This window comes from Sorex fumeus, unplaced genomic scaffold, assembly GCF_029834395.1.
Source record: "Sorex fumeus unplaced genomic scaffold, SorFum_2.1 ptg000047l, whole genome shotgun sequence".
Taxonomy (NCBI): Eukaryota; Metazoa; Chordata; class Mammalia; order Eulipotyphla; family Soricidae; genus Sorex; species Sorex fumeus.
Window position 1 is genome coordinate 47,750,857 of NW_026606104.1, and position 26,743 is coordinate 47,777,599.

A 26,743-nucleotide genomic window follows, 5' to 3' on the forward strand; every position below is an offset into this window, starting at 1 on the left:
CTGTGTACTGGTGACTGTCGGCTGTGACAGGCTGACGAGTGAGTGCGTGGCTCTGAGGGAGAGTGTCTCTGAGAGTCAGAGGAGAAGGCAGCTGGTTTGTGGAGGGACCCTGAGAGGAGCAGAGTACGCCTTGGTGGGTCACTGAGGAGTGGCGGAGGAACTTTTTCCCAGGGGCAGGGCCTCCCAATTGGTGTCAGGGGGTTCAGGGGACCTAGGAGCCACTCCTAGTGATTCTCGGCCAACTGGGCTGGATGGTTCAAACTAGAGCTTGGGGATGCTGCGGCAAAGCTTGGGCACTGCAGTGCAGAGAACTCCCCCCAGGCAACCCCAGCAGGGCCACACCTAGGGATGTTCAGAAGACTTCATGGAGTGACAGTCAAACCCAGGTTGAGGGACAGGAGAAGGTTCAGTCATTTGTCCTGCATGTGGCCAACCCTGGTGTGATTCCCGGCACCACATAAGGTCCCCTGAGCACTGTCAGGAGTAATTCCTGAGCATAGAACCAGGAGTAAGCCCCGAGCACCACCAGCTATGGTTCCCAAAGACCCTCCCGTTGATCATCGATTTGCTCGAGCGGGCCCAGTAACGTCTCCATTGGAGACTTTGATGTTACTGTGTCTGGCATATCGAATACTCTCGGTAGCTTGCCGGGCTCTCCGAGAGGGGCGGAGGAATCGAACTCGGGTCGGCCATGTTGGCTGCATGCAAGGCAAACGCCCTACCTGCTGTGCTATCGCTCCAGCCCGGTGGTTCCCAAACAAAACAAAAAACCTACAACCCCTAGAAGAGAGAGAGAATAAGGGGGAATGCCCTGCCACAGAGGCAGGGTGGGACAGGGGGGATGGGGGGTGGGAGGGATGCTGGGACCTGTGGTGGTGGAGGACGGGCACTGGTGGAGGGATGGGCACTTGATCATTGTATAACTGAAACCCAAGCACAAAATTTGTAAGCCTATAACTGTACCTCATGGTGCTTCACTAATAAAAATTAATTAATTAATTAATTTTAAAAAAAAACAACCTACAACGCGCACACAGACAAGTGCCCTCACCCCTGTACTGACTTCCAGTTCGTGATGGTTGGGACTTTTGAGGTTTGTGCTTTTGCCGGGACAGAGCAGCAGGGAAGGTCCAGGGTGACTGACATGGAGGGGAGAAAGGGAACCCCATGTTCTACATACCTGCCTTCATTCCCACCACTCGTGCAATGTCTTTTTTTTTTTTTTTTGGAGGGGGTGGTAGTGGGGGTGGGGGGGTGGAGGCCAGACCAGGCAGTGCTTACGGATGACTTCTGGCTCTGCACTCAGAAATTACACCAAGAAGTGCTCGGGAGACCATATGGGATTCCGAGGATCTCACCCAAACACCTTACCTGCTGTACTCTTGCTGCGACCCCTCTCCTGCACCATCTCAGGCCCTGGTCCTGACTGAGGAACTTCACCCACCGTGGAGGGAGGAAAAGAATTTCCTTGCCCTTTGCACATCAGAGGAGACTGCAGTGGCAGCAGACCAAGTGAGCAAGGCCCTGATGGGCGCTGCTGAGGTGTTCCTGTGGGAGGGAGCAGATTAGATGCCAGGTGAGGTGGATGGGGTCACTCATTGTTCAGACTTGGTGGTGGGCTCCCCTAGTGGCAGGATGGCGGAGCTAACGGAGCCCTGGTGCCCAGCCCAGGCCCTCATCTCAGAGCATCAGCTGGCCCCTGAGACCCCAGTGTGAGCCCCAGGGCTGTCTCCCTTGTCTCCCCCTCCCCCGCGCCTCAGTCTGCTCATTGCGGGGTCACAAGTGAGGCGCCATGATTCATGCTCCCAGACTGGAGTTCCACCTTCTGCTCACACACGGGAGGTGAGTCACCTTGGGCCTGTGCCCTCGAGGGTTCCCAGGGAGGGCAAAAGATGGGCAGTGCCTGGGGGAGAAAGAGGCCTGGAGTAGGTTCAGACAGAGCCTGAGATGGCCCAGTGGCTGGGGTGGAGCAGAGAGTAGATGTAAGGCAGTGGTGTGGGGTTTGAGTGAGGTGGCCAGATGGAGGGTCTTCGTCTGGAGCAAGGTCTAGAGACAGGACAACTAGAGAATGTTCAAGACAGTGGTTCCCAAAGTGGAGGACACTCCCCCTGGAGGGTACTGGAATGGTTGGGGGGGAGGGACACTAAGTAGCCTTGGATGCAATTGGTGGGACATTTTCTGTTCTTCCTTCCTTCCTTCCTTCCTTCCTTCCTCCGTTCATTCCTTCCTCCATTCATTCCTTCCTTCCTCTCTTCCTTCCTTCCTTCCTTCCTTCCTTCCTTCCTTCCTTCCTCTATCACCCATCTTTCTTTCTTTCTTTCTTTCTTTCTTTCTTTCCTTCTCTCTTTCTCTCTTTCTTTCTGGGACTCTGTGTGGTGCTGGGAATTGAACCTGGGTTGGTCACATGCAAGGCAAGGACTCTACTCACTGTACTATCTCTGGCTAAAAGAAGGCAGGTTTCTAGGGAGACACTGAGTATTTGGTCCAAAAAGGAGGCAGTAGGCCAATCACTTTGGGAGCCTCCGATTCAAGGGGACATCCAGGAGGCAGCTGAAAGTCTCTCAGTTTCAGCACAGAGACAGTTGATCCTGAGACCAAGACACGGGCTCCAAATCTGGCTGGTGATGTTCCAGAGACGACAGCTTCTAGGTCCGAACTGACCCCAGGAAATCTGGGCTTCTGGTTGCCTGTGAGTGAGAGGGTGAGTGGAACCACTTCATAAGGGATTCGTGAGGTCCCCCAAAAAACTCCAGGGCACTGGGGAACCCTGCCACTAAGAAGTAAGTGGAGGAGAAACAGGAGAGAGGACAGAAAAACCCCAAACCTGGAGCTTCTTGAGCACAGAGGAGAATCTGAAAATGGCAGGGATAAACAAGCATCATGATCATCACCCCATATGGTCCCCCACGCACCTGAGTGCAGAGCAAGAAGTAAGTCCTGAGCATCGCCGGGTGTTGCCCAAATCCCAAAATAAATAACTAGAAATAATCATCATAGCTGCCTGCATGGATTACATGCTTACTGTTTTGTTTTAGTTTAGCTTAGGTGCTCAGAGGCTACTCCTGGCTCTCTGCTGGTGTGTATATGGGGGGGGGGGGTCACTCCCAGCATTGCTTGGGGGACGATGTGGTGCTGGGGATAGAATCTGGACCTCCCACGTGCAAAGCATGTGCTCGGCCCATTGAGTTCTCTCCTTGGCCCCTCGGTGCCAACTGCTTTCCATGACATGCTCAGACTCCATGAGATGTGAACCGCCACTGTTTCTGTTTCTAGAGGAAACACAGCAGGCGCGAAGCTTTCCTGTGAGCAAGAGGATATCAGCATAAGAAGCAAGAGCTGCTGTCTGAGAAACATGGTGTGGGCTCTGCTGGAGGCGGCCATAGAGGGTCCCATTGCTTCCGGTTTGGGAGATGCAGTTGGGACATTGGCCAGGAGAGCCTTTGAACCCTGGATACCTGGGCAACTTAGGACCCCTTCTCTGGGACCCACCATCCAATCAGTCACTAAATCATAGGGTCAGGGTCTGGGGATGTGGCTCAGGGTCACCTTGCATGTGTGAGGCGTGGGTTCGGTCCCTGCCACCACAAAAGGGGGAAAAAAAATCACAACGATTCTAAAATTCTACAAATCGTTCACAGGGATTCTAAAATTTTACAAATCACAGAGATTCTAAAATTCTAAATTCTAGAATTTGAGATCTCTGTGTGTGAATGTGTGTGTATGTGGGTGACTATGTGTGTGTGTCTGTGGAGAGGCTGGGGGTGATCGTGTAAGCTGGCCAGGCCCAGCCCCTATCTCTCTCTGGGCTCAATTGTGCCAATAGAAAGAAGCATGTAATCCCAGCTCTCTGCCTCTCTCACCAGGCTTGATGAGGTCACCAGAAATTCTACCCAGTTCATCCTCACCCTCTCCCTTCCCCCTTCCCTCCCTTCTTCCCAGCTTTCAGTTTCTTTTCTGACCCTCAGAAGAGAATGGGAGTTGCCAGTGCAAAGTGGATTGCTTACAACTTTCCAACAGAAATCCCCCACTTAGGGGAAGTCCCTCTAAAAAGAAACTGAAGGCTGGGAGTGTGTCTCAGTGGCAAAGTACAGGCCTTGTCCCCACCCTCTCCCAGGACACAATTTCCGGTGAGGTAAAAATGAGTGAATGATTGGAGAGATGATAGATAGATAGATAGATAGATAGATAGATAGACAGACAGACTGACAGATAGACAGACAGATAGATGAAAGATAGAAAATCTCAGTCTCGACTAGTCCGTTACCCAACTCCACCTCTTCCTCTCATGGGTGCCTCAACTTCTCTCTCACTTAGTCCCTCCCCTGCAGAGGCCTAGACCCAAACTTCTACTCCTTTGCTGTTTTGTGGTCCCAGGCAAGAGTCCCTTCCCCTGGTCTACTCCCATCTTGCGTAGTCTATAAACTAAGGCCCTTGGGTCCCATTTCAGCCAGTTCTGTGAGGGTCCTGGGCTGAGGCCATTGTAGCCCTGAAGCACAGTCTCCATCCAATCCAAGCTCTGGGCTCCAGGCCCCGCCGAGCCTCAGTATCCTCACCACTAACATAGGATGATAATAGTACCTACTTCTTGGGGTTATTGGAAGCCAAGTCAAGTGACATCCAGGAAAGTCCTTCAAGCAGAGTCCCTGAGAAGCAAGACATCTGGAACATTCCACAGTGTTCCTGGGAGTAACTGGGTGATGCTGAGTCGAAGTGGGCCTCTCCCCTCTGCTTCCCCTCTCCCCCTCTTCTTCCTTTCCTTTCCTCCCTTCCCTCCCCTCCCTTCCTCTTCCTACCCACTTCTCTTCCACACCTCCACTTCTCTTCTCCCCTCTTCTTCCTCCTTCGCTCCCCACCTCTCCCCACTCCCTTTCTTCCCTCCAGTTCCTTCTCCTTCCCCCTTCCCCCTCCCCCTCCCTTCCCTCCTCTCCTCCCCCTTCCTCCCACAGAGCACAGGAGTGGAGTCCAGAAACCTCCAAGATAACCATGGACACCCTCTTGCCACTTTCTTCTGGGGCATTTTACTAAGGGACTGAATCAGTGCTTAGGGTGCTCAGCTACTTGTGGTGGAATTTATTTGGCTCAGTCAGTTCCTTCAGTGGTGAAGAAATCTGCCCCTCCTGATCCCCGGGATTCCCTCGCTCCCGCTTTGCTCTGGGGGAGTGTTTCTGGGAAGCAAGCCCAGCTGTCTGCCTCCTTAGTCAGGTCACTAGCCTGGCTGTCAGTGGCTCTTTCCAGACAGATGGATTCTGGAGCCCCCTCTGACGTACATTTCATCTGTCTATCCCCTCCTGGCCCTCTTTATATTCCCCTTCCTACCCTTCTGCACTTGGGGGTGTCTTACGTTTGGGTGCCACAATACTCCTGGAGTGGCCCAGGAGAGAAAGTCCGGCATCCTCCGGTCTCATACCCCTCCACTCCCTCTCCAGTCCCTGAGCTCCCAGGGACAGGCTTTCAGTTCCTCAGAGCTGGGAACTTCTTGCACCCCAGGACCTTTGAATATGCCATGTCCCATACAACACTTCCTCTCCTCCCCTCTCCAGCTGCTGAGTATTAGTCCTGTCTTAAAACCCCGATCCAGAAGCTAGAGAGGTAGTGAAGTGCTTGCAAGGCACTCCTCTTACACATGGCTAACCACTGTTGAATACCAGCACCACCAGGAGTGATCCCTGAGCACAGAGCCAGGAGTAAGCCCTGAACACCACTGGGTGTGACTCCAAAACAAAAACAAGCAAAAAGAGCCCAAACCAGAAACCCAGGTGATATCCAGCAACCCCCATCTCCCCGCAGCACCCCTCAACCCCCTCTAGCCCCACTGCCTTTTCACTGGGGCTGCCTCCCTTGTTGCTGCCACAAGTCAGGTCTCCATCATCTCAGGGGCATTTTCTCAAAGAGCTCTTCACAGGGGCCGGAGCAATAGTACAGTGGGTAGTGAGCTTGATTTACATGTAGCCAAACCAGGTTCAATCCGTGGAACTCCTTGTAGTCCCCTGAGCACCACCAGGTGTAATTCCTAAATTCAGAGCCAGGAGGAAGCCTTGAGCATTGCCGGGTGTGGCTCAAACACTTAAAAATAAAAATTTAAATGGCTGCTCAACAGTGATTGACCGACAGGGTAAATGAAAATGCAGGAAGGCAGGAGTGGCATAAATAGAGCAAACATGTCCTGCTTCTTTATTTTTACTTAATTTTATTTTGTAGGCCCACACCTGACAGTGCTCAGGGGTTCCTCTCGCCTATGCTTTGGGGTCACTCCTGGCGGTGATCAAGGAGTCACAGCGTGCTGGGAGCCTCCCACATGCACTCAGTTCGTTGAATTGTCTCCCTGGCCCCTGTTGCTTTACTTCTAAAATTTCCACCTTTCCTTCTGTACCTGTGATGACCAGTGCGGATGGAGTGGGATGTTCGAACTTGTGACTTCATGCTGGTGGAACCATCCCTGTGTCCTGCCCAGCTTGCTTTAGTATCTTGGGTTTGGGGCTATACCTACCAGTACTCGGGTGCTCTCCAGGCGGGGCTCAGAAGTCACTCGTGGCAGTGCTGCAGGACTGTGATGCTGAGGACTGAACCTGGGGCTTCTGCATACAAAGCCTGTGCTCCAATGTGCTGTTATTTCTGTAGCCCACTTTATTTTATTTATTTATTACTTATTATTATTTATTTTTGGGGTTGTACCCAGCAGTACTCAGGGATTACTCCTGGCTCTGCACTCAGGAATTAGTCTTGGCGGTGCTCAGGGGACCATATGGGATGCCGGAGATGGACCTAGGTTTGGCCATGTGCAAGGCAAACACCCTACCCCCCTGTACCATCATTCTGGCCCCACGCTTTATTTTATTTTAAGTCCAGGGTCCTCCTTGTGGTCCATGAATGCCCAGGTGCCACTCTGCTGACACTCTGCTGGTGCTCTTGTGGCCAGGGCTTCACCTGGCCATGATGTACTGCCCCATGGCCAACAGTACTGAGGCACCTGGGCCACTCTGATATGCAGGGAGATGTGGGGATGTGGTTTAGGGGATCAAACCCAGGGATTTGCATGTGCCAGGGAAATGTTTCACCCTGCCAAGCTATCTACAGCCTCATCCTGCTCCCTTTAGACTGGCGCGTGGCTCTCTACTGCCTGAGGACAAATGCACACCTTCCATTAAGGTCGTCACTGTCTGATTCCCCACATAATCCGGGCTTCCTGCCAAGCCCCAACCTTTGCACAGGCAGGCGGCCAGGAAGGAAGTCCCTCTGCCCGCATCGAATCGTCCTTCCCCGCCAATGCAAGTTTGTCACTAAAATCCCGACAAGGCTGAACTCCTGACAAGGCTATAAGCAGAGGAGTGATCGAAGTTCCATCCAGTCTTGAGCTGAAACTGTTCTTGGTGCTGGAGGTTCAGTGTGAGATGCTGGTGAGGGTCCCTCTGGGGACATCAGGCTGGCACTTCATGGATCCATGATCCTAGACCAAGGTGGAGAATTGGCTATGGTGGGGGTGGGAAGAATCCTAAAATCACAGACCCAGACAGGAGTCACCAGGGAGAAGTGACAGTCACAGCCTTTAGGCTCTGAAGGTAAGCCAGCAGGGCCCAGATGGACAGTGAGAAAGGAGAGAGGCCCGGAGCGGGAGGCCTGAAGGCTGAGAGAGGAAATGGTTTCTGGAAGGAAGGAATGATGCGCCATATCAAAATGCTGTTGATCAGGGGCTGGAGCGATAGCACAGAGGGTAGGATGTTTGCCTTGCACACAGCTGACCTGGGTTCGATTCCCAGCATCCCAACCAGGCTTGGACTTCTCTCCTCTGCTCAGTCCCCAGCGTTGTTTCTGGCCCAGTTCTGCTGACTCTTTCCTAATTTCCCTCCAGCGCAGGCCTCTGCCTCTATTCTGTGTCCATGGTACACTGCCCCAAACTGACCTCTCGTCTCCCGTGTCCCGGGGGCCTGGTGCCTCCTTCCACTTGCTCGAATTAGACCCGCACATCCTCTTCCTCCTTGCTCCCAGCAGCCTTAATCCTTTCCCTAGATTCTGTGCTTCACACCCCCCTAGTCCTTCACTCCCACTTCCTCCATCAATCAACAGCATTTTAGCTTTTGGCTTTTTGGGTCACACCTGGCGATGCACAGGGGTTACACTCCTGGCTCTGCACTCAGGAATTACTCCTGGCCGTGCTCGGGGGACCATGTGGGATGCTGGGAATTGAACCCAGGTCGGTCGTGTGCAAGGCAAATGCCCTACCTGCTGTACTATCACTCCAGTCCCAAGACTTAAGTTCTTGTCTCTGTTTCATCATGCTTTCCTCTCTCGGCCTGCCTGAGTGTCCACTGTATTTTGGGGTGCTGAAGAGTGATATGAATAATCCATGTACCAGAGGCTTGTAAGAAGAGTGACTATACTGTCAGCTCCTTCCTGGGCTCTCTGTCCAGGCAGGTCCTGCTGCTGCGGCCCACCAGGCAGAAGAGAAAAGATGGGTGGCCTCAGCAGGGACTCTAGTTCGACAGAACCAATTACTTCCTTCCGGCCTGCAGGGTGCTACATTGGGAAAGAGCCAGAGGTCAGGGGACTATGGTGGGGGAAGGGGCCACTTCTAGGGGAACAGCCAATGGGGTGAATTAGCTCTGGAGTAACCTCACTCCCAGAAACCTGTGGAGGGCCCTGCTTAATTCAGCCCATTTAATTTAAACCTAGTTATTGGCACCTTCCAGCAGAATCAAAGAAACAGGAGCACCAACACAAGCATAGGGATGTGCTGGCCAGCTGTGTGCTGGCTCTTCAGCCAGGCTTTTCCTGTCACCCTGACTCTTTGCAGGTCTGAGCAATGAGCTGTCATCCTGCAAGCCTTGACTGAGAGTTACCTACTCAGACATGACTTCCTGCCAAGCCACAGATTCATTCAATAATTACTAATCTCAGGCTGGAGAAATAGTACAGTGGACAGGGCACTTGCCTTGCATATGCTGCCAGCCTGGGTTAGATCTCCAGCATCCCATACAGTCCCCAATATCATCAGGAGTGTTCCCTGAGTAAAGCAGGTTGGGCACTTGCCTTGCACAGGGCCAACCCAAGTTCAATGCCCAGCTCCCCATAGGGTCTCCTGAGCAATGCCAGTAGTGATCCTCTTAGCCCTTTATTATTGTTGTTGTTATTCTTTTGCAGAGTTGGGCTGAATCGCAAGGTCAAACATATAACATACTGAGCCACACATTTGACCTAGGAATCATTTCTAGCCTGGGGCTGATCTAATAGCACAAAACTGGCGTTGAGAGGAAACTGCTTGAAATTCTAAATTACTAGGGAAAAAAGAGACAGTACAGAAGTTAAGGCACTTGCTTTGCATGTGGCTGACCCTGATTTAATTCCTGGCACCAACAAGCTCCCTAATTATTGTGAAGGGAGAAAGAAAAAAAGAAAAAAAAGAAAGAAGAGAAAGAAAGAAAGGAAGAAAAGAAATAGAAAGGAAGAAATTCTAGTTGATTATTTTTTGCTATCTTCTGGTGACCGTGATTTATACTATTTTATTTATTATATTTATTATTTTTATTATTTATTATTTATTCGGGTCTCCCAAAGAGGAATCAAAAGAGCTATGCTTGGAGTAACCTGCTTCACTGAAATGAGAGAAAGAATTCAGAGTTCCGACCTCCGTTGACGGTCAAGAATCAGGGAACCCTGTCTCATTTGCCAAGGCAACGAAAATCAGATGGGCTGGACATGTAATGAGATTTTGAGACAACAGCTGGACTGGAGCTGTTACCAACTGGATTCCACGGGATGTCAAAAGATCGCGTGGCCACCCACCTACCAGATGGTCAGACTTCTTTGTCAATACCCTGAACGATCGGTTTGAGGCTCTTCGTGTTCCTAGAACAAGCAGACGCCATTGGGCTACACTAGCACGCGACAGGGACTAATGGAGACGTTACTGGTGCACACTCAAGCAAATCAATGAGTAATGGGATGTCAAGTGATCAACTGATTTGTTTTGGGATCACTCCTGTCGGGGTTCAAATTCAAGTGAACTGTGTATAAGGCAAGTGCTCTACCCACTGTTCTATCTCTATGGCCACAACAGTAATTTTAGGCGCTGAAGAGAAGTACAGTAAGAGGGCGCTTGCCTTGAAGGCACCTGGGTTCAATCGCCGGCACTTGCAAAAGTTTGTTTTAAGTCTGGGAAGTGGGCTCACTGGACTAGTAGTGCTTATGCTTTGTATGAAGGAGTCTAGGTTCAATCCTGAGCACTGTGGCGAACGACCCCACCCCTCACTGCCAGCATCTAGCCAGGAGTAGTTAACAAAGAGACAAAATGCAAAAATCAAAAGTGTGTTAGTTTGGAAAGGGGAAGAATGAAAACCCCAAACAGACTCAAGCAGAACCCGAGGGCTTGAGTTCTCTCAACCTCCCCGGGTTGAGCCAGAAAGGCGTGACTGCCGCGGACAGTTTTCCGCAGCTCACCCCTTCACACCTCACATTTCACGCGCCTCTAGCACAAGCCCCGCCTCCAGACACGCCTCTGCGATAGACCACGCCTCCAGACACGCCTCTGGGACAGGCCCCGCCTCCAGACACGCCTCTGGGATAGGTTCCACCTCCAGACAGTCTCTGGGATACGCCCTCGCCTCCCGGTAGCTTCTCTGATAGGCCCCGCCTTCACACACGCCTTCTCGGATAGGCCCCGCCCCAGGACACGCCCCTCCGCGAGGTCCCGCCCTTTCGGCCGCGCCCTCTATGGTCCCGCCCTTCATCGGTTCTCACCGGCGAGGGGAACGAGATATCTCTTCCATTTGTCGAGGGATTGACAGTTAATATTCGCCATCAGTGCTCACTCCTTATGGAGAGAAAACTGGACCCGCTGGATGGGGGGAAGGGCGCCCTCCCTCCGGTCGCTCGGTCTCCTCAGGCCCGCCCTTCACACCTCGGTCCCGCCCAGTCCTCCCGCTCCCAGGCCCGTCAGGCCCCCTAACCAATCCTGGCTCGGCCCCGGCTCTGAGGCTCCGCCCCTTATCCAGGCCCGCCCCCGATAGGGCCCTGCCCTGCCACTCCCAGGCCTCTGCGCCGCGCGCTCCCGGGACGCGCGGGCGCTCTCGGTAGCTCCTGGGTGGGCGTGCTCGGAGCGCGGCGGCCGGGTCGGGGTTCTCCAGGGCGGCTTCGGGTTGCTCGCCCATCGGGAGTGAGACTGGAGACCTCAGCCAGTCATCCCCCCGGGCTGCGACCCGATAGCAGCGAGAACGTGCGAGCGGCGGGGAGGCGTGGCCCCGGGAGCGCGCCGGAGACGGAAGGAGGCCGCTTTGGCCAGATGCGGGATGGGCGAGGGCCGTGGTCACTCCTGGGAGATTTGAGTTTTGTTTTTAGGCCATACGGGTGGCACTGAGTCTGTAGTCCCCGGGTGCTCGGGAGCCCGTGCAGCCGCGGGGATGGAGCACCCACCAGTCTCCCGCATCCAAGCATGTTCTCCTGCCCTCTCTCCCGCCTCTCCTGCTGGTGTTAGAGGACCGCTGGAGGACCCTGTCCGGCCTTCCAGAGGACATGGGCGCATCCCCCTCCCCGCAGCCTGACCAAGACCTTTATCCCTGGGTGCTGTCCTGTCTCACCGGGACAGGAAAATTCAGCACAACGGGGCAGTCTTGGTGCGGGTCGTGGTGTCCAGCCCTCCCAACCCCACTCTGGCGTCTCTAATAACCCCCGTGGGTGGAGGAGGCGGCCGAGAGCCGCTGTCCCCTTGAGCCCTGCTGCTTTTAGCAGGCGTCAGGAGCAGAGGCGGGGAGGGGCAGTGCCAACCCCAACAGCAGGTTGAGCTGCTTCAGTGGAGGGGGCTGGTGGCCAGATAACAGATTCCCTGGTACTGTGTCCTCCTCCCCCCCAGACCAAGGACTGAAGGGCAAGCACAGAGGCAGTGAGCCAGGGGCAGGAGGGAGGCCAGCTGCCTGTTGGGGAAATCTTTCCCCATCCACCCTGAGCCTCCAGCCTCTCATGGGGTACCAGGGAGAACCCACACTTCAGTGACCTCCTTGCATTGTCTCCCACTGCTCTTAGGAGAACCTCTTTTTAGGTTTCAATATACTTTTTAAAAATTTCTGTCAGAGGGGTCAGAGCAATAGTACAGTAGGAAAGATGCTTTCTTTGCGTGTGGCCAACCCAAGTTCGATCTCCGACACCACATATGGTCTGTGAGTCCCACCAACAATAATCCCTGAGCACAGAGTCAGGATCATCACTGAGCACCGCTGGTGTGGCCCCAAAACAAAACAAAATATTAGGACTGGAGAGATGGTACAACAGGTTAGATGCTTTACACACAGATGCCCAGGGTTCAATTCCCACACTGCTGGGTGGGCCCTCACCCCCCAAAAGATGTGTATGGTAAGTACATACTTTTTTAAAAAGTGTTTTTGGGGGGGCAGGTACAACCACACCCAGCAGTGCTCAGGGATCACTCCTGGCAGGACTCGGGGGACCATATACGGTGGCAGGGATTAAACATTGGTTAGCCGCATGCAAGGCCAGAGCAAGAGTCTGCTGTATGATTTCTCCAGACCCACTTTTCTGTGTGTTAGTTTTCTGGGCCACACCAGAGGTGTTCAGGGATTACTCCTGGCTCTGTGCTCAGGGGTCACTCCAGGTGGGTTTCCGGGGATCCTATATGGTGCCAGCAACTGAACCTCGGTCAGGTAAGTGCAAGGCAAGAGCCCTGTCTGCTGTACTATCTTTCAACTAGCCCTCTCCCGCACTTTTATTTTTTATTTTGGGCCACACCCAGCTGTGCTCAGGTCTTACTCTTGGCTCTGTGCTCAGGGATCACTCCTGGAGGTACTCAGGAACCATTTGGGGTGCCAGAAACCAAACCCAGGTCAGTTGGTGCAAGGCCAACAGCCTACCCCTCTGGTACTATCTGATACTATCCCTCTGGTGCCTGACTGGCCTCACTTCTTTAAAAGTGTATTGAGTGGGGGCTGGAGTGATAGTACAGAGGGTAAGGCATTTGCCTTACATGCAGCCAACCTGAGTTTAATCTCCAACACTGCATATGATCCCCTGAGCCCGCCAAGGCTCTCCTAAGTGGAGAGCCAGGCAAGTCCTGAACATCACTGTGCCCCCCAAACAAAAACAAACAAACAAAAAGTATGTGGAGTAGTGCTCAGGGTCTGGTCTCTTGGTGAGGGGGGGCATAGGGTGGTGGGCTATGGGGATCCAACCTCAGGATCCAACCCTGAGCCTCACCCATGTGCTTTATTTTTTTATTTTTTTGCCTTTTTGGGTCACACCCAGCAATGCTCAGGGATCACTCCTGGCTCTGTACTCAGGAATTACTCCTGGCAGCGCTTGGGGGACCATATGGGATGCCGGGGATCGAACCGGGTTGGCCGTGTGCAAGGCAAACGCCCGACCCGCTGTGCTATCGCTCCAGCCTCTCACCCATGTGCTTTAATCCTGGAGCTATCTTCCCAGCCCTCCACGATACTCGTCAAAAAGGCTTCTCAGTCAGATATGGTTTAGAAGTTCTCTGGAAGCCAGAAATCTGGGTTCTGGGATCCACTGATCTACCTATTAAGTTTAAAAATATTATAAATATTCTTGGAAATATCTAGACAGGGTCCTAGGTGCCACTCTTCAACAAGAAACAGTGAAAAGCCTTTGATCTGGTCAAGCCTTCACTGCTTGCAGAGAGGGAAACTGAGGCTCAAAAAGGGGCCGAGGAAAGTCGAAAAACCTGGCTCTCTGCTCCGCTGCCTGCCCCTCGTGGCGGGGCTAGGGGAATTCTGCTGTGTCCTTATCCTGCCAGAACACGAGGCTCAGGGCTCAGAGCCCAGACTGGGCCCTGCTCCTCGACCCCCTGGGGTTCCCGAGGAACATGCTGGCCCAGTTCCCTTTCCCACACTGCCAGTTGGGGCTGTTTCACCCCATGACTCACACTGGCTGCTCGGAAGAGTGGGCAGCAGTGCCAGCCCCCAGAGCACAGTACAGGCCCAGACTTGCCCCCTACCAGTTGTGCAGCCATGTTTGGGGATTTCACCTCCCTTCCCCCGCCCCACGGGGCTCTCCCTCCCCTCCACTTTCCTCTTTTCCCTATCTCTCCCCAGATGGCTCCTTCCCAGCCTCTCGCAAATGGACTCTAGTCTTCCCTGTCTTGGAGAAAGCAGAAAGCCCTCCTGCCGCCCATGCCTGGCTCCAGCTCCCCTTCCTAGCCGACACTCTTGAGAGCGTTGTCCACGCACGCCCATTGCTCCCTCTTCCTCCCTTACCCCAGCCATCTGGCCTGCTCCCCCACCGGCGGGCCCCAGGACCGCCTCAAGGTCACTCTGACCTCCTTTTTGTGCCACCCAGGGAGTCTTTATCTGACTGAGGGCTCAGCAGTGGGGGCTGACTTCACGAGGTCAATGCCCTATCAGAAATGCCCACGTCCCCTTGTTTTTCTGGACACTGCGCACTTCTGATTTTCTTGCTATCTTAGTGGATGCCACCTCCTGGCAAGTTTCTTATCCACGGCTCGCTGCCTAATCATGGATGTTTCGGGTGCTCGGCCCGTTCCCAGGGGGAATAGCTCGGCTTCCCACACCTCCCCATGGGCCCTGTGTGCGACACTCCCTTCCCACTCAGGGTCATCCTCCCCTCCCTGCTCCACCTGTCTCACGGATCGCTGCCTCATGCCCACCTCACAGGACACGTGCCCAGGTCTGCCCCTTCCCCCATGGTCCTGAGCTTGGCTGTTTTCTCAGTTGCTTGCCCTGGAAATCTGGGATTGATTCAAGACTCTCTCTCTCTCTCTCTCTCTCCTTCTCTCTCTTCCTTTCCAATATACATAAAGTTCTTCTGCTTGGGAGCTGGAGCGATAACTCAGGGGCCAGGGTGCCTGCCCAGAGTTCCATCACCAGTGCATTGCCCGGCCCCACAGCCCCCAGCACCACAGGGTCTGGCCCCACCAGCACTGCTGAGCCCAACCACTGAACTATCTGGCCCAGTTTTCTGAGCTTGGGAGGCCTGAAAATAAAAATCCTGGGTGGATCCAGAGTGGATAGTACAGCGGATAAGGTGCTTGCTCGGGTTCAATCTGACATTTTATGTGGTCCCCTGAGCATCACCAGGAGTAATTCCTGAGTGTAGGGCAAGGAGTAATCCCTGAGCACCACCGGTATGACCCAAAATACTCCAAACAGACAAAAAAAAGTCCTGGACTAGTTAGAATTGATCATGCTGGACAAGAACTGAGTGTTGGAGCTGGAGCAATAGCACAGCAGGTAGGGTGTTTGCCTTGCACGTGAACAACCTGGGTTCAATTCCTAGCATCCCATATGGTCCCCTGAGCACCGCCAGGAGTAATTCCTGAGTGCAGAGCCAGGAGTAGCCCCTGTACAGCACCGGGTGTGACCCAAAAAGAAAAAAAAAGAAAAGAAAAAAGAACTGAGTGTTAAAAGTAGGTAAGGGGATAACTTTTCAGGATCTGTATTGCAAACCACAATGCCCAAAAGCAGGGAGAGAGAATGAGAGGGAAAGGGAGAGAGAAGGGAGAGAGAGAGAGAGAGAGAGAAAGAGAGAGAGAGAGAGAGAGAGAGGAAAATGTGGTCTGGTGCTGCCATGGAGACAGACTTGGGGGTGATGATGAGAGGGAAAATTGGGACACTGGTGTTGGGAAGTGTACACTGATGGAGGAATGGGTGTTGGAATACTGTATGACTGAAACCTAATGTAAGAGTCTATCTCATGAAATTTAAGAAATTGTAAGAGTCTATCTCATGAAATTTAAGAAATCTTTAAAAAAAAAAGCCTGGACTGGACAGAAAGTACAGGGGTTTAAGACACTTACCTTGCACATAGCTAACATAGTTCGATCCCAGGCACCCCAAGCACTTCCAGGGTGATCCCTGAGCACAGAGGCAGGATAGTTCTGAGTGTAGAGAAAACTTCCATTCACCTGGGAGGAATAGCACACACCACCCCCAGGCATGTCCGCTACAGCTCTCATTCAGGACCTTCTCACCTGTCTTACCCTGTGCAGTATCTTCAAGAGTATCCTGGGGCCAGAGAGACAGTACAGCAGGTAAGGGACTTGCATTGTACAAGGTCAACCCAGATTTGATCCCTAGCATCTCATATGGTCCCCTGAGCACTTCCAGGAGGAATTCCTGAGGGCAGAGCCAGAAGTAAGCTCTAAGCAATGCTCAGTATTCCCCCAATTCCCTCCTCTAGCCCCCCAGAAAGACTGTCCTGGTACCTACCAATCTCAGTGCCAAGGACAGTTCCTACCCCAGTTCTTTTCCTGCATTGGTGCTCCTCATCCTTCCATCCCAGGGTTAAACCCTCAGGAGGCCGCTCTGGAAGGTTCTGCCCTGCCTTTTCCTCTCTGTGGACTTCTCAAGCAGTCATTCAATCACAAGTCTGAGCTGCGGTCTTCACAGTCCGGTGCCCTCCCACCCTAGGCCCAGGGATGTCAGGGTGCCGTGACACAGCTGGGTGAGTCGCATTGTCATGGGGTCCAGGAATAGACTTGAGCCAGTGGACCCTGCAGGTGCTGCAGAGAGGCAGGTAGCCAAGGAGCCGATTTAGCAAGGGACAGAGGAAGTGGAGGGAGAGGACAGTGGGGCACTCGCCTGCACTCAGTCAATTCTGGTCCATTCTCTGGCACCACGTATGGTGCCCTGAGCACCACCAGGGGTGAATGGTGGGGACATGTTAGTGAGGAGCTGTGGAGTGTCCAGTATGTCTGGGCAGGGAGAGAGAAAACTCCCTTGATGAGATTTAAGTGCAAAATGAACACCGGCTTGGGGGCTTTATAAACCATTCCAGACTGGGGAAATGAGGAGGCAGGAAGCAAGGAGGCCAGTGGGGGGACTGCTAAGCTGTCCAGATGATCAGTGTCAGGGCTTTGATGCAGGATGGGAATGAGGGGCCGGAGAGTGCAGTGGGGAGAGAGTAAGAGAGAGTAAAGAGGAAGAGAGTAGAGCTTGCCTTGCACGTGGCCGACCTGAGTTCAATCTCTGACACTCTCTGGTCTCCCCAGTCCTGCCAGGAGTGATCCTTGAATGCAGGCCTTGAATGCAGTAAGGCCTGAGCAGAGTAAGACCAAAAATAAAATACAAACGGGGTGGGGGGGGCTGGAGTGATAGCATAGCGGGTAGGGCATTTGCCTTGCACGCGGCCAACCCGGGTTCAATTCCCAGCATCCCATATGGTTCCCCGAGCACCACCAGGAGTAATTTCTGAGTGCACGAGGCAGGAGTAGCCCCTGTGCAATCCTGGGTGTGACCCAAAAAGAAAAAAAAAGCAAACGGTGTAAATGAGAAGGTTGGAGTTCCCTGGTCTGGGTTGGATGTGAGAGAGGGAATGAGAATGATTCCAGTGCCCTTGTACCAAAGGGTGGGGGGAGAGGCCATTCCCATTAGGGTTCAGCCCACAAATTCAGGGTCAGGATCTCCCCACTGTTGTCCTTTGGCCCAGAGGAGCCGGACACTCAAAAGAGAGGGTGCCCCAGAGGGAGCTGTGGGGAGAAAGGGGAAGTTGGGTCAGAGTCCAGGTGTACTGGAGTTTCCAGCAACGGGTCATCTCAGAGTGGAAATTCCGCCGTCGCTGGTTCCACCCTGAGCCCCCACAAATTCTGAGATCCTCAGATGCAAGGACCCAGGTTTAGGGACCTGTTAGCCTCCAGGGACCGAGCGTTCCTCCCAGAGTCGAGCCCCTGACTCTTCTCCTAGGGCACCCTGAGACTGCCAGGGGTGAAGGAACTTGCTGAAATGCAGTCAGCGTGCAGCGAGGTGAGGACTTGAATCGGGGACTGGCTGCCATTGGAGTCTGTGCTCTCAGCTCCTGTGCTATATTAAGCCCAGAGACCCCCTGGTTGGCTGGCTCAGGGAGGGGAGGAGGCTTTGTGGGGGATTTGCTTGAGGGTGGGGTGGCTGCCCCCCTCTCCTGTAAAGCAATGGGAAAGGGTAGTGCTGACGTCAATTGTTGCCATGGTGACACAGCAACCCTTTCCCTGCCATCTCCATGGAAACCTGGGGGTCCATCTGTACTTCGCCCCCTCCTTCTAAATGGGGGTCCCTTAGGGAGGGGCTGGCTAATAAGATATCTGACAGAGAAGCCTGGAAAGGCAGGGAGTTGAGCATCCCTCTTCCCGAGGGCCCTTCCCTCTTCCACAGGCTCAGGGAAAAAAAGGTTGGAATCTGGGGGTCCTGCTCTGGAGTCAGGGGACAGATTTACCCTCTCGAGTGAGGAAGGTAGTGCTCCTGTTCCCAGCTAGGGATTCCCCTGGCAATATCCCCCCACCCCCCAAGTTCTGCAGCTCTTTAGCAGAAGTTGGCCGAGGGAGGCAAGGAGTCCCTGAGGCTGGATATCAGCTGGCCCTGGGGGACATGGCTAGCTCTCTACCGCCCCTTGAAGTCAAAAGCAGAAGCAGAAAGAGCGTTGCTTATTCATGAAGGGGAGGCTGTGCCAGAGAGGTCTGCCTGGGGCCACGTGCACCTCGACTGACATGTGCCAACAGGCATCATTCACCCCGTTCTTCGGGCTGCAGATAGCGGCTCAGAGACATTCAGCTGCCAGTCCCAGCTGGCACAGCTCACGCATGGTGGAGTCAGAAACCAAACCTGACATGTGTGACTGTCCCGGGGGGCGGGGGGAAGGAAGAAGAAACAGAGAAGAATGGAAACGGAGAGGGATGGCTTTTGTCATTATGTCACCTGCAGACCTGAGTTCAAACTCCAGGTCTCTTTGACTTAGTGCTGTGCTGAGGACTGAACTTGGAGCTTGCACCTGCCAGGCTAGTGCTTCACTGCCGGGTGCCCCCTCTGGCTTCTTTTCTACTCACTATTCTGAATTCTGGGCTCCGCAGGGAAAGGAGCTATTTGCTTTGATCCTGGTTCTCAGCTTCTGATAGGTGTTGTGGGTTGATAACATGATTCCTTTTTTGGTTTGTTTCTTTGTTGGTTTGGGGGCCACACCCAGCGGTGCTCAGGTTTTACTCCTGGCTTGGTGCTTGGGGATCACTCTAGCTGGCTCAGGGGGCCACAGGGGTCCTGAGGATTGAACCCAGATTGGCTGCATGCAAGACAAATGCCCTACCCGCTATACCATGGCCCTGGCCCCCAGACTGAGTGATTCCTTAAATGTGCTTCCACTTCTCGGGCTCACAATGTTCTCTCCACCTGCCCTGCCTCTTCCTGTTGCTCAGGACATTCTAGAAGTAACAAGCCCCAGCCTCTGACCCACTGGCATGATGTGTGTCTGGAATTTTTGCAGTCCTCACTAATATTTTATTTCTGTTTATTTGTGGGCGACACACTTTTTTTGGGGGGTGAACTACTCTGGTATATTGCTCAGAGGTTGGGGGTCCATGTGATAAAAAAGCTTGTGCTCCAGCCCATTGCTAATATCCCAAACGTATTTTTGTTGTTATTGTTGTTTTTTTGTTTTTAGGTCACCTGGTGATGCTCAGGACTTACTCCCAGCTCTCTGCTCAGGAATCAATCCTGGTAGGACTTGGGGACCCGTGTGATGACAAGGATTCAACCTGGGTCAGCTGTCTTACATGCTGTACTATCTATCTGGAGTACAGAAAATCAGTAACCCAAATAGTTTTCATTCATTATTAATATGTGGGTCACCCAAGCAGTGCTCAAGAGACCTGGGTTTCCCTTCCAGTGATTCTCGGCCAAGTGGGTTCAATGCTAGGGCCTGAGATGCAGAGATGCTCAGGGCCTTCAGGGTCATTACTGACAATGGTCAGGGGCCTCCAGGGCTGTGACCTGGTGATTTTGGGGGGAGCATGAGGTACCAGAGGTTCAAGTGGGGTTAGCCACATACAAGGCACACATCTTAACCCCTGTACTATATCTATACTCCCTCTTTTTTCTGGGAGGTAGGGAGATGTCACAGCAGTGGTACTCAGGGCTGACTCCTGGCTCTAGGTATCACACCTGGTGGAGCTCAGAGAACCATATGGGATGCTAGGGATCGAACCCATTTTGGCCCCAAGCAAGGTGAGTGCCCTATCCACTCTACTATCGCTCCAGCCCCATACTGTCCTAATTTTCATTTTTGGGCCACACCTACCTCTTCCTGGCCGTGCTGTGGGGATTGTGTGGTGCTAGAGATTGAACTGAGGGCCTCACAGACAAGGGAAGTGGTCTGCGACTGGGCCAGGCTCCTGGCTCCAGTCAATCTTATTTATCTACTTATTCATTATTTTGGTCTTGTCACAACACCTGGAGGTACTCCCAGCTCCCTTGTGTTTGGGGGTTCACGGACAGTGGTGTTCAGGGAATGGGTCTCTTACATGCCAACCTTGCGGGCTAACCATCTGAGCTACTTCTCTCAAGCCTCAATAAGTGTCTTTTAAAGGAAATGAGGGTCGAGAAGATGAGAAGGAAGCCAGGAAGATAAAAGAGAAAGGAAGAAATGGAAGGATCCAGCACTGTAATCCTTGGCATCCCATATGGTCCACTGAGCCTGCCAGGAGTGATCCCTGGATCCCTGTGTGCAGTCAGGAGTAAGCCCTAAGCACCTCCGGGTGTGGTCCTCCCAAAAGAGGGGGAGGAAGAGAGAGAGAGAAAGAGAAAGGAAAGGGGGAGAGAGAGAAGGAGAGAGGGAGAGAGAGAGAGGAAGGGAGAGAGAGAGAAAGAGAGAGAGAGAAAGGAAAGGGGGAGAGAGAGAAGGAGAGAGGGAGAGAGAGAGGGAGGGAGGAAGGGAGAGAGAGAGAGAAAGAAAGGAAAGGGGGAGAGAGAGAAGGAGAGAGGGAGAGAGGGAAGGAGAGAGGGAGAGGGAAGGAGAGAGGGAGAGAGAGAAGGAGAGAGGGAGAGAGAGAGGGAGGGAGGGAGAGAGAGAGAAAGGAAAGGGGGAGAGAGAGGAGAGAGGGAGAGAGAGAGGGAGGGAGGGAGAGAGAGACAGAGTTATTTTTAATTGTCGAGTAAATGGATCCCTAAAGCCTGCAAGAGGCCTTACAAAAGGCAGGGAAAGACCCAGGGAGTCCCAGGCTTATAGCTGTCAAATTAACCTCGGAGATTGAGTCATCACACCATGCAGAAGGCTCTCCTGTCTACATGTGTGACAGAATCATGGACAAGGTAGGAACTGGAACTCTCCGGCCTGACTCCTGGTCACACTGTTCAAGCTCTGCGTTGCCTGGGAACAGAGCTGTCCTCCAAGTCCCACAGCCTGCCCCATCTTTGGCGATGCTCTCTCAGTCCCTGCATTGTTTTTTCCATATTCATCTGCTATTATTTTCTGGTGAACCTACCAATCACCAGGGAAGGCTCACCTCTACCCAGTCTGGTCAATGCTGGCCTCCCATCTCCCAAACAGAGCTAATTGATCAAGGAGCAGGCATGCGACTTGTGAGGGCTGATCCCAACCCTTCACAGGAGATGAGCTGGACTTGGAAGAAAGCAGCTCTCTGGGGTTTCTGAACTGCTTCTGCCATGTTCCCCACCCAGAAGAGAATCGGAGATGAGAGGTACACAAGGGCCGTGTCGGTGGGGTTGAGATTGAGACCTTCCTTGGTTCCATCCCAGTGCACGCCCTGGTTGCTGCACTTTCTTAGTGGTATCCTTCCTGGAGACTGAAAATAATCCATTTCTTTTTCTGGGGGGTGGTGTGGGGTATGTGTGCGTGTGGGGGAGCACACCTGCTCAGAGCTTACTCCTAGGCTCTGGGTACCATATGGGGTACTGAAGATCCACTCTGGGTTGGCCACATTCCAGGCAACAGCCCTACTTGCTGTACTATCACTATGGCGATTGCTTCTTGATTGTTAATTGTGGTTGCTCGCAATGGCCAGATCTTAACAATGGAGCGGTCAAGATTTTTTTTCTCTCCAAAATTTCAGTGATTTCCCAAAAAGTAGGAGTACTGTTTCCAGGGCAGGAGGCCCTTTTTCTGCAGAACAGCAGTATGCTTAGGCTGAGCAAGGCTTGCATGAAGTTTGGGGATGAAAGCAACTTCCTCTTCCTGAAGTCCCGCTGGCCCCCACACACACTTCTCCAGGTGAGAGTGGGGGAGGAGTGCGGCCAAGAGAAGCTGACATTCTGGGGCCTGGAGAGACAGTAAGGAGGTTAACGAACTTGCCTTGCATGCAGCTAATCCTGCTTCAACTCCCAGTACTGCATGTAGTCCCCTGAGCACAGAGCCAGGAGTAGCACTGAGTGTGGCCCAAAATCCTGAAGTCTAAAGTCCTCACTTTATAGTAAACTCTTTTTGACAAACATCCTCTCCCTACACTACAGCTTTCCCATTTGGGACTGCCTAGGAGAGTTTTGTGATGGCATCCAAGTGGGGAGGCCTTGGAATTCAAGCCCAGGTGACTAGGAGAGGAAAGGACTCAGTTTTTGATTTGGGTGCCATACTTAGTTGTACTCAAGGGTTACTCCCAGCTCTGATGGATGCAGAGATTGAACCTCATGGGGGTTCATGCAGGGTAAGCACCTTAACCCCTATACTGTCTCTCTTGCTGGCCCCTATGTGAGGGCTGTTGAGTCAATTTAATTAGATCTAAGGACAGAAGGTGGAGTTGGCCTCTGGGTTATTAGTTTTCCAATGTTGGGCAAGGTTTATTCAAGTGAAGCTGGGGCGTAGAGAACAGGCCTTCTGTGGGAGTACCACAGTTTTAGGCAGGCTTCTGTCATCCTCCCCCGGCCCAGCAAAAGATGGACGTGAGGGCGTTAAGTCTGAGGATACTGAGGAGTTTGACAGAATCTATCATTTGAAGGACTCTAGGCAGGTCTGTCAATTCAGTTTCTTTACCTAAAAACAGGAACAAGATGCTAGAGAGTTGTTTATTTTTATTTTGGTTTTGGTTATCTTGCTTTTTGGGCTGCACGGGGCTGTGCTTAGGTCTTACTGTTGGTTCTGTGTTCAGGAATCAGTTCTGACAGGCTCAGGGGACCGTATGGCGTGCCAGCCACCAAGAAAAACCAGAATTTTTGATGGACTCCCTCCTATTTTTTTTTGGTGGGGGATGGCCTACTTAATCCTCATATAGGCCCAAGTTCAGGATGGACAGGGCAACCTTAACCTCCTCAAGAGAGTCAGAAGTGCCCGAATTAAAAATAGCAAACGAGGTGGTCCAAGTTAATTCCATTTTAGAATTAAACGGGCCTGGTGTAGTGGCCACTCTTTCCTTCCTAGGTTGATCGTCCACCCTCTGGTTCGGAGCTTCTCTGGGTCCTGAAGAGTAGCGCAGAGTAGAGGAATTTAGGCGGGAGAATCGGAGGGAGAATGGGAGGAGGGATGGGTTGACAGGGAAAGGCTGGCCAGGAAGGGTGGTGACAAACCGGAAATGGGGATGGGAGAGCAGGATGCGGGGGCGGCAGGGCGGCGGGGCTGGGACCCGGGGAGGAGGCCTGAAGGGGAAAGTGCTATGGGGGGGGGGCGGGGGCGGGGCTGTCTGTGGGCCGATCCGCGGGATAGACACACACGGCCAGCCGGAGTGAAAAGAACAATTTATCCCGTGCTTTATTAAAACGTGCATCATTCTTTTATTTTAAAATGTGCATCATTGTCTCGTGCTCGGCGCGCGCGACCTCAGCGTGGTGGCCCGCGTGGGCCTCGCCCACGCCCGGCTCCCGCGGGGCCGCCGCCGTCCGCAGGCGCTCAGGTGGCGCGGGCCCGGGGGCTCCCGCCCATGGCCAGGTAGACGTCGATGGGCACGTGCAGCAGCGTCAGGCAGTGGCAGCCGGGGCAGCGGCGGAGCGGCCTGGGGGAGCGGGGCGCGGCGTCAGGGGCGGCCCGGGGCGCCCGCCGAGCGTCCCCCGGCCCCGGCCTCACCTGACCGGGGTGTGCTCCGTAGCTACGGGCTCCGGGCTGTCCTGGGATTCTGGGGCGGCGGCAAGGCCAGGGGAGTCTCCCGCCTCAATGGGGAATCTGCGACCCTGCGGGGGCTCCTGCGCGCTCATGTCCAGGCCCCGGGGCGCTCTGCGCGGGGAGTGGCGGTCGGGCCGCCCCCGGGACGCCGGGCGCCCCCTCCCCGCGCCCGCCGCTGGGGCCGTCTCACCGAAGGGAGGCCGAGGCCGCTCCCGGGCTGGAAGCAGCTGCCCGAGCCCTGGCGGCGCGCGGACGCTCCGGTCCAGGCGGGGCCGGGCAGGTGTCTGCGGCGCGCCCGGGCCCGGCCGTCGAGGGGGAGCGCGGCATTGTGACCGGCTCGGGGCGCGCTGACCTCACAGAGCCCCGTTCCTCCCGCCCGGCACCCGCCCGTGCACTTGGCGCCGCGCCGGCCCGGGCCGCAGGGCCCCGGCCAGGGCTGCGAGCCGCTCCCCGCGCGGACCCCCGCGGCCGCCCGACGGGGCGCGGGCACGCGGGCCGCCCGGCTGCGCGGCGCCGTCCGGCAAGAAGGGACCCGCTCGCGCCGGCCCCACTCCCCAGCGCGCGGGGGACCGGCGCTGGGTTTGGTGCGGCCGCTGGCGGGAGCAGGTAGGGGCACGGCCCATTTTGGCCAAGGGTCACACAGCATTTACATCATAATTGGGTAGTTTAAAAATGTCTGGCCCTCTCCCTCCCCTCCACCCGCGGCTGCTGTGTGGAGACGGAGAATGTTCTAGCGCTGGGGGCGGCTGCGGATGAAGTCCTTGGGGGGAAAAGGAGCAGGCCAAGGGCGATGGTGGAGTAGAGCTGCCTCGCAGAGGCAGCATGAGCTGAGAGGGTGACGGGAAGGAAGGAGGCGCTGGACAGCATGGAGGACTTTCTTCTCTCCAATGGGTACCAGCTGGGCAAGACCATTGGGGAAGGGACCTACTCAAAAGTCAAAGAAGCATTTTCCAAAAAACACCAAAGAAAAGTGGCAATTAAAATTATAGACAAGATGGGAGGGCCAGAAGGTGAGCTGGGTTCTCTGCGGAGGGAGGGTGGGCTGGGGTGCTGGTGGTGGTGCCTCTAGAGAAGGGTCCTTCTCGCTCTCTCCCCTTTAATCTGAAGCCACAGAGGAGGCCAGGTTTCAGCTCTGGGGTAGGCCAAGTGGGGAACAGGAGGCTGGGAGTCCACCTTCCTTCGGACCCCTGGGATTAGAAGTGCCGGGGCTGGGGCAGAGGCAGTACAGCAGGTAGAGCACTTTCGTTGCACATGGCCAACCCAGGTTCCATCCCCAGCCTCCTGAAAGGTCCCCAGGAGTAATTCCTGAGCACAGAGCCAGGAATAAGCCCTGAGCATTGCCAGGTGTGGCCCAAAAACAAAAGAAAAAAAGTGTCAGAGGGGCTGGAGCCTTGAAGGCGCAGAGGTAGAATGCTGGGCTGGAGCGATAGTACAGTGGGTAGAGAGCTCGCCTTGCATGCGGACGACGTGGGTTTGGTCCCTGGCATCTCATATGGCTCCCCAAGCCCTGCCAGGAGTGATCCCTGAGCACAAAGTCAGGAGTAAGCCCTGAGCACCGCTGGGTGTGGCCCAAAACAAAAATTAGAGGTAGAATGCTTCCCTTGCATGTTTGGATCTGAATTCCTTTAAGAGGCCTTTTCTATTCCAGAGGTCAGGGCCAAGGCTAGCAGAGCAGGGGACAGGAGCTGTGTCAAAGCAGTTAAATGGAAAAAAAAATAAGGCTCAAGAAAAGAAGTGTGGGTCAAGAGGAGGGGTGGAAGGGGTTGGCTCACCTCACTAGTGATCATGCCTCCTGACGTGAGTCAATGGCATTGTCTGAAAGTCCCCAAAGCATTTTGATACCCATGATCTCACAGGCTGCTGACTGCGAGGTGAGCAGGGAGTAGTTCCTTTGAATAATGCATTAACTCCAGAAATAATAGAGATGAACATTTGCAAGGTGAATATCCCACCAGGTAGACATTTAAAAAGGGACCACGGCCCATAACCCAGACCAGGTGGGCAGAGAGGCAGGAGAGAAAGCAGGAGACAGGGCTGAGTAGATGATGTGCATCCTGGATTTGAAACCTCTCTTTCCCCTTATTTCCTCAGAGTTTATCCAGAGATTTCTGCCTCGGGAGCTCCAGATTGTTCGTACCCTGAACCACAAGAACATCATTCAGGTGTATGAGATGCTGGAATCTTCTGATGGGAAAATCTACCTGGTGATGGAGCTGGCGGAGGGAGGGGATGTCTTCGACTGCGTACTAAATGGAGGGCCGCTGCCTGAGAGCCGGGCCAAGGCCCTCTTCCGTCAGATGGTCGAGGCCATTCGCTACTGCCATGGCTGTGGCGTGGCCCACCGGGACCTCAAGTGCGAGAACGCCTTGTTGCAGGGCTTCAACCTGAAGCTGACCGATTTTGGCTTCGCCAAGGTGTTGCCCAAGTCACGCAGGGAGCTGAGCCAGACCTTCTGCGGCAGCACAGCCTATGCCGCGCCTGAGGTGCTGCAGGGGATTCCCCACGACAGCAAGAAGGGCGACGTCTGGAGCATGGGCGTGGTCCTATACGTCATGCTCTGCGCCAGCCTACCTTTTGACGACACAGACATCCCCAAGATGCTGTGGCAGCAGCAGAAGGGGGTGTCCTTCCCCACTCATCTGGGCATCTCGGCCGAATGCCAGGACCTGCTCAAGCGGCTCCTGGAACCAGACATGATCCTCCGGCCTTCAATTGAAGAAGTTAGTTGGCATCCATGGCTAGCAAGCACCTGATAAACGCAATGGCAATTCCTCCCCAATAAAGCAAGGGGAGAAAGCAAACTGAAACACTCGCTTCTAAAATGGTGATATATATTTTACACTTTTTAAACTTTTGGATAAGCTTACTTATCCAAAAGCTGATACATACCTTTCCTGGCCTCACTTCTCTTCCCTTAAAGAGCTCCGTGGAACCAGAGGGCCTCACTCAAGACTCCCCTTTGTGAGGGCTGGCAAGTGATTTC

General features: G+C 53.9%; 2 protein-coding genes across 2 annotated transcripts; one reads left to right on the plus strand and one right to left on the minus strand.

The window, feature by feature from the left end:
• Positions 1-23,550: 23,550 nt before the first annotated feature.
• Positions 23,551-24,118, minus strand: FAM229A (family with sequence similarity 229 member A). The gene is made up of 3 exons (XM_056123475.1): positions 23,951-24,118; positions 23,725-23,871; positions 23,551-23,653 (listed from the first exon to the last, which is right to left on the minus strand). The coding sequence occupies exons 1-3, from the start codon at positions 24,085-24,087 to the stop codon at positions 23,551-23,553; spliced, it is 387 nt and encodes a 128-aa protein (XP_055979450.1). The 5' UTR covers positions 24,088-24,118.
• Positions 24,119-24,384: 266 nt separating this feature from the next.
• Positions 24,385-26,598, plus strand: TSSK3 (testis specific serine kinase 3). The gene is made up of 2 exons (XM_056123478.1): positions 24,385-24,770; positions 25,852-26,598. The coding sequence occupies exons 1-2, from the start codon at positions 24,626-24,628 to the stop codon at positions 26,511-26,513; spliced, it is 807 nt and encodes a 268-aa protein (XP_055979453.1). The 5' UTR covers positions 24,385-24,625; the 3' UTR covers positions 26,514-26,598.
• Positions 26,599-26,743: the final 145 nt, after the last annotated feature.

What these genes read in the sequence shown, in the direction of transcription:
- TSSK3 (XM_056123478.1), top strand. Translation starts at nt 24,626, where the DNA reads ATGGAGGACTTTCTTCTCTCCAATGGGTACCAGCTGGGCAAGACCATT. An exon ending in CAAGATGGGAGGGCCAGAAG is followed by an intron (nt 24,771 to 25,851) that starts GTGAGCTGGGTT and finishes TTATTTCCTCAG; the next exon opens with AGTTTATCCAGAGATTTCTG.
- FAM229A (XM_056123475.1), bottom strand. Translation starts at nt 24,087, where the DNA reads ATGCCGCGCTCCCCCTCGACGGCCGGGCCCGGGCGCGCCGCAGACACC. An exon ending in GCGGCCTCGGCCTCCCTTCG is followed by an intron (nt 23,872 to 23,950) that starts GTGAGACGGCCC and finishes CTCCCCGCGCAG; the next exon opens with AGCGCCCCGGGGCCTGGACA. An exon ending in ACGGAGCACACCCCGGTCAG is followed by an intron (nt 23,654 to 23,724) that starts GTGAGGCCGGGG and finishes CCGCTCCCCCAG; the next exon opens with GCCGCTCCGCCGCTGCCCCG.